General features: G+C 30.6%; 1 protein-coding gene across 1 annotated transcript; it reads right to left on the bottom strand.

The window, feature by feature from the left end:
• Positions 1-976: 976 nt before the first annotated feature.
• Positions 977-6,961, bottom strand: LOC115993562 (salicylic acid-binding protein 2-like). Its single transcript, XM_031117501.1, has 3 exons — positions 6,513-6,961; positions 1,664-1,795; positions 977-1,264 (listed from the first exon to the last, which is right to left on the bottom strand). Exons 1-3 carry the CDS (start codon positions 6,876-6,878, stop codon positions 977-979), a joined length of 786 nt encoding a protein of 261 aa, XP_030973361.1. The 5' UTR covers positions 6,879-6,961.
• Positions 6,962-7,617: the final 656 nt, after the last annotated feature.

Here is a 7,617-nt window from a genome sequence, read left to right on the forward strand (position 1 = left end):
TCTCATATAGCTGTGTGGGTTGACTCTTGTTCTTAGAGTTGGTTGGACGAAGTTAACGCCAACTATGACATCCAACTCTAAGCTATATAGTATATACCACTCAACACAAAGCCACATCATTTGACAATGGTGCTTGCCAGAGAATTGGTTGTTCGAACTTATCATAATCAAAATCACTCATCCACTTACTATAATATTTTATAATATAAAAAAAACTGTTAAAAAAAGTTAATTAATTTTTTATAAAACTTTCTTAAAATGGTTTATTAATGCATGCTCTAATAAAATTTGTATCTTGAATGATTCTCATTTCGTAGCTCTCATTGCTGTATTTAAACTTTGACACCATATCATATAAAGCACAAGATATATGTATGTTATGTTTGTAGACAATTCTATATTTATAATTGTGGATGGTTACACTACTATGCAAGGTGGTAGTTCAGCTTTTATTTTGATGATATTGTATAATTTTGTTAAGTTCAGATAAGTATGTTTGATTGCTTGGGGATTATGTGCATATGGAGGTGGCCACATGTTTAAACATGGCTAGGACTAAACAAAATAGATGGTTTTATCAATGTTCATTGTGGAAGGAATGCCACATTTTGCAACAAATATTATGAATTGAAATTGAGCATTTTTTTACTTGCTTTTGTTGTATAGAACCACAAAAATAGTTTTATTTGGGCACAAAATTACCAGTATTTTTGAGACACATACAACATTGCATTGTGCACACATACACATGATGCACGTAAATCACATTCAATACCTCGAAAGGAATAACAAGAGTTGATTATATGTTATCGCGCATTTGTAATAATTTTACTGACATTATGTCTTTTTTTAGAAAAATATATTATGGATGATGCTTATTATACAGAGTATAATGGATTTTACCCATACATTATATCAGATACATCGTGAAAAATATATTGGGAAGTCCAACACGAAAATGGCATAAATAAGAAATTTAAGAATATTTCTTCACAATCTCTTCGAGACATAAGCACAGCTCCTTTGGTTTAGAAAACATAACCATGTGATCAGAACCAGTTATCACCTTCACTTCATCTGTTGGATTTCTCTCAATCATCCACCTTTGTAAATCCTCCTTTATAGAATTGTCTTGGTCACACACAATATAAACTTTACGAACAGACCCACATTTTTCCTTGGTTAGTTCTGGTTCTTTTAACAACAATGCATCATGACCATAAAGACGAGAAGGTCTCACCAATGACATAGCAAGCGCCAAATCCTAGTTCAGTTCATCATTGATCATTGTTAAATAAATCCACTATATATATATATATTAGCCTAAGATAGATGGACACTTCATTTGGGGTGTCATATCCGTGTTGTATCTATGTCATACATATGTTGTAACAATGTTCTATCTGCTATATCATGTTATAATTTTTCAAAAATTGCTCGTGTCATCGCATCGTACCTGTGTTCACGTTCAAGTCCTTGCATCCAAGATATTAGCTAATTTATTAAGAAATTGAAACTTGTACAAGCTGTTAAATTGATGGTTGCATGCTCGACTAACTTTTCTGATTTTTTTTAATTTATTATAATGTTTTCTTCCTAATTAACATGTGACAATGTTGAATAACTATGAGGTTAAAGGAAAGTCTCAACTCTAAATTCTTACCTCAGGTGGGGAGAGCTGGTATAACTTGGATGCCATCAAATTGGACCCAAATAGCATTGTGGTTGGTGGGTTGTTGGGCCCTTGATCGAATGTGAATTGTGAGTCCATGGGCAAATCCGACTTCCGAAAGATCTACATATAACCAAAGATATCATTATGCACATTTGGGAACTAGTATGGGAATGAGCAATGATCATTGACTCAATGAGAGATTTGGAGCCCCTTTGATTGTCCTAAACTTGAGAGAGGCAGATTGGAATTCATGATCTAAACAAGATCTAATTCACAGCAAAACATGTAATAATTTCATTTACCTTTTTAGTTAATCTTTTCATGGTACATTCCTATGATACTATCCCTCATAGGTGTATCCTCATTCCTCCATAAGGTCACATCACATATCCAAGCTCAACGGTTGGGTTTTTAGTTTATAATAAAAAACGATTAAAGTTTATTCTCTATAGTTTCAAGCCCTTTAACATCCCAAGTATATATAACTGTTGTCGATAACCTCACTGAACCAATGGTCGACAATGACTTAAGTCCATTGTGAAGTGGAGCATGAAGCTAGTATATCTACAAGATAAAATGGAAAATTCACCGGTTATTACCTCTTACAATTCAATTATGCTATTACACCAAATTCAAATCCTACAAAATAACTAGCAAAACAAATTGAGGATATATACAAACTCCAATAAATTTTAGTGATATTGCAAATAAGAGCACATTTGTTTTGACGCAAAATGTTTTGATTTTTGGTGTTTATTTTGAATGGAAAGTTACTAATGAACCAATCGGTCGATCTTAATACGAACTACTCGTATATCTGGAAAAAAAATGATCAATCAAGAAAGAGAGTCTTCCCAATCGCCAATCTCATTGCGAACTAGTCACAAATCTTTAAAAATAAATAAATAAATAAATAAAAAGATGATTGACGAGAGGGAGAATCTTCCTAACCACATATCTCACCACACCATGCAAAGCTTTGACACCATCAAAACGATGTTGTCAAGGCAAGCACCAAATCTCCTTAGGTCTCTATATGTTGAGTCATGGGGTGGCTGGGGGCGGTGGCCATGATGAAGAGTGTGGTGGGGAGGGAGGAGGTCTCCAATTTAAAAGCTTTGGGGTGTAAATTGTTTTACACCATTCTTAGTCATTCCAAATATTATGTTGAACCATGTTGAACTAGTGTAGCCTTAAAATTATCATATATTTTTTTATGGGTGGTGTAAGGAATGATCCAACATTTGAAACTTCGTTGCACATATGCAATATTTGTGATCACGTTTATATATATCACAATGAATTTACATACGCAAGTTATTAACATTAAAAAAAAAAGAGCATTATGCAAGCCAAATATACATTATTGACAAGTGCATTCTTTTTTTTCTTTTTTCTTTTTTTCCAAAAATGTGCATTATAATAACTCACAATTGAGCATTAAAAAAAAAAAACTTGTGTTCTTAAGGGCACTCATTGATAAGAGATCTGGAGTTCCAGATAGTTTAACTAGTAAAGTCTTTAATGGTTGAATAAGAGATATGAGATTTAATCCCCACCTATACCAAAAAATTATTAATGTCTTGGGTTGATGATAAAGAGCTATCATCAGGAGTTAAAGCTATACGTTGAAACTCTCTCTCTCTCTAAAAAAAAAAAAAAAAGACTCTTCTTCAATAAGAGAAAAAAAAATCACAACTTTTTTAATATTGAGGTGGCATACTGTGAGTGTGCAATAAAAGAGATTTTCATTTTATCCTAAGTTTAGATAGAAGGAGCGGAAGAGAAGGAGCGGAAGAGATGAACGGAAGAGATGGTTTTGTAACTTGGTTGGAGGAAAGTCCACCAATAATTGAATCTCTAGTACTCCAAGATGCTATGTACTTATCCTTTACTTAATAAAAGTTTCAGTCTTCCTATCAAAAAAAAAAAATATATATATATATATATATATATACTTGAGAGAGAGAAGAATGTATTATTATTATTATTATTATTATTATATATATATATTTATATATATATATATATATATAAAAGTTCAGAGAAAATTCAATTAGATTTTAATTGGATTCTCAATTTTGCGCCACGCATTCCATTTAATTTTTAATTTTGTGCCAAGTAAATTATTGAATGTAAAAATCGAAGAGTCCAAATCCAATTAGATTCTAAATTGGATTTCAATTGGAGTTCAATTTTTCGACATGTGTCCATTTATTTTTAATTTTTAATTTTTGTGACAAGTGAATTATTAGGTAAAAAAAACAAAGAGTCTAAATCTAATTAAATTCTAAATATTATATATATAATGAGAAACCATTATATATTTTAGAAATGTATAGTTTAAAAAAAGTATAAGCTAATACTATATATAATTTGAATCTCTTCTTAAAAAAAAGTATAATTGTGATTGTTTTTAATTGTACTATGCATATTCACGGGGTTACACACTTATATATATTTAAAGTCAAAATTGAGAGAAAATTTAATTAGATTCTAAATTAGATTCCAATTGTTGTCTAATTTTGCACCACATGTTCTATCATTTTTTTTTAATTGTTCTAGGTGATTTAATGTTATGTAAAAGATGAAGAGTCTAATTTAAATAAGCCATAAAAAAACTCAATAAACAAAAAAAAAAAAAAAAAAAAAAAAAAAAAAAAAAAAAGAGTAAACTCATGTGCATATCCAAAAAATTTATGTATATATATGTGACTTAAAAAATTGTGTAACTCTTATACTGGGTATAATTTGAACTCGTATATCATATATGAGATGGGCTCAAATTACACCTGATGTAACTTTGTAAGAGTTACAACTTTTATAAGTCATTGATTTGTAATAAATCTAACGGTAGAAACACTCTAATGGCCATGTCATCAACCTTCTACAAATAAGTGATCTAATAACATTAATTATCTCCAACTATGTCCATAAATGTTTTGTACCCTTATAGAAAACTTATTATGGTTGAACATTGAAGTTTATCTTTACTCTAATTTTTCCCACCACAATATCCTCATTTTCCTATAATTCATTCTGCACAAAAGAATTGTATATCACCCATCTCACCTGATCTCCATAGCAATTGGCAAACACCAAAAAATAGTCGAAAACATATATGCTGGTATAGCACTCTTTCAAAATCCCAAGCTCTCTCCTAGATTTGTATCTTTGAATTGCTTGGCGAGCTCCATGTAGAATCTAAATTCTTAAAAAACTAAGGACAGTAGCAGAATTTTTTTTTAACAATTAAATTGTTTGGTGAATCCCAAATCCTAAGCTCTCTCCTGGGTTTGGTTTTTTTTTTTTTTTTCTGTAGAATCAGTGGCGGGATTTTATAGTGAGGAGATATATGTTTATGTTGGCAAAAAGGGTCAAAATCAATTATACGAAAATGTGGCGAGAATTATAGTAAAGAAAGGAAAGTTTATGAACTTTTTATAACGGGACAGAACATTTAATAAGTTGGTTGGTGGGAGTTGATAACATGACCACTACTTTTTATTTACTATTACATTTAATAGGAGTCAATGGTTAAAAAAAATGTAACTTTTAAAAAGTTATTCTCTGTGTAATTTAAACGCATCTTATCATATATATATATATATATATATATTAATTATTCTTCTAAAAAAAATATTAATTATTTTTAATTGTAAAATTACACATCTTATCATATATATATATATATATATATTAATTATTCTTCTAAAAAAAATATTAATTATTTTTAATTGTATTGTGTATATTCACGAGTGTACGTCCTTTTTGTAATCAATTCAAGTGATGTTAATCCATCAATTCTTGGGATGTCAAAGCACAAAATCAAGTACTTGTCTAAATTTGGAAAAAAAAAATGTCGTGACATTGATGAATGAGACGATAAAGGAACGATTGTTCGATTCTCAAAAAAAAGAAAAAAAAAAGGGACGATTGTTCAATGGAAGAGATAAGAGCGAGTCACGTGTGAGGCTGAGGCCTGCATAAAATCTCAAAGCCAATGTCTGTCCAAGTGTCCATTGCATTTTCTTAGGTAACTGAATAGTTTTAAGATCATAAATTATTTCATAATTTTTTAGCATAATTTTGATGTAACAAACTATAGGTGATTAATTATTACTTATATATGAATTAACTATTTTTTTTTTCACCAATCACAAACTATTATGTCACATTTGTGATAAGAAATTATAAAAAAAAAAATTGTGTTACTGGACTTTTCAGGCAACTCTTATGAAAAGTGATAGTCGAAGGGTCATAATGGCCTTTCAACTAATAATAAAGCACTAAAAGTTTTAATGAAAAAATTAACGGCCTAAGTGCTTCGGTTTAGAAAATATTTTTAAAAATGTTTTATTAAAAAAAAAAAAAAAAAAAAAACTGACTTTAACTTTCTATATTACTCATGAGAGTAGAATCAAAACTTTCCTAGAAACTCAACTTAATCCCTCACCTTGCAACACCAGAGCAGTGGCTTTGCTCTGGTACTAGAGACTCATGCGGTGATAAGAACCGGTCATTTTTTTTCCATGTAATCTCAACCTTAACTTATCATGGGCTTTATTTATAAAATCTATGCCTTACAAATTTTAATGTGATTTTTATAAAATGATCTGATTATGTACAAACATGTCCTATTATTTTTTGGGGTGAAGGTTTCAAATGTGGAGAAAAGATTTGATTAGTTAAGTTAAGAAGAAACGAAAGGCTGTACAGAATTTTTCGAGTCCATTATTTTCATGGCATTGCCATACCCATCTATTATCCAAGATTGTCAAGCTAGATTGTCTTACAATATCTAATAGCAGTAACTTAGATAGAGAGTAGTACGTACCTCATCATATACTGCATAGAAATTGAGGTCAGGACCAAACATATGGGCTGTAGCATATACTGCAACAGAAACTTTCTCAGGGAACTTTTCAATGGCAACAGAGATACAGGCTCCACCAAAGCTGTGGCCCACAAGGATAACTCTTTCATCTGCTGGAAGAGATGCCATGAATTCCATCAAAGGTTCAAGGTAATCTGATAGTGATCTGAGCTCATGTGCTTGCTTTGGGTGAATCCCGCTCGCAGCTAAGTCCAAGGCTGTTACTTTATGACCAGCCGATTTCAGTAGGGTTGCCACTTTGTACCAACTCCATGCTCCATGACAGGCTCCATGAACCAGTACAAAATGCCTCTCCTTCTTCTCCATCTCCTCCACCGTGTGTTGTCAGTTGTGTGTGACTATTGACAATTGCTTAATCTTTTATAATTTTAGAAGAAAAACCAGAAGCCTCAATAATTGGACACGCTAGCTTGGTGACCCTAAAGCACCACTCACCAATAGGGATGGGGCAAAGACTTGGAATTAGGGGAGATAGAAGTATAAACCCAAAAAACAATTATAAATATATAAAATTATTGAAAAGAGAACTTGACTTTTTTTATAAAAAAAATTCTTCTAAATCATTTGAACTTTTTCTTTTGAAAAAATCAAATATTATAGTTGATTTTTTCATAATCTCTACAAATAAAATATAATTTCAACTTATCATCTCATTAAATATTTAATAATCTACAAATCATTACAAACAAACACTCAACTAACAATGAATTTCAAAGTCGAAAATAATCTCAAATTTTAATTTTTAATTTTTTAAAGATACTAACAGACAAACACTAAAAGACAAGCATAGTACAAACAAAATTTAACACAAAGTAACAAATACACAGAATAGGACATGGTTGATGTGTTAGTCACTACTACAGTATTTTTTATAATAAAATATTACTTTGACTTTATTAAAGAGAGAAAGAGAAAAAGATGGAGCATTAGATGTTATTTGCCCCCTCTCTTTTTCTCTCTTCTATTTTCGTTTAGTGTAAATTGTGGAGAGAGTTCTTGGGGAAAATGAATATTTGCCTATAATTTACAAACTATGTAATAAAAT

The sequence above is a fragment of the Quercus lobata genome, chromosome 6, assembly GCF_001633185.2.
Source record: "Quercus lobata isolate SW786 chromosome 6, ValleyOak3.0 Primary Assembly, whole genome shotgun sequence".
NCBI classification, from domain to species: Eukaryota; Viridiplantae; Streptophyta; class Magnoliopsida; order Fagales; family Fagaceae; genus Quercus; species Quercus lobata.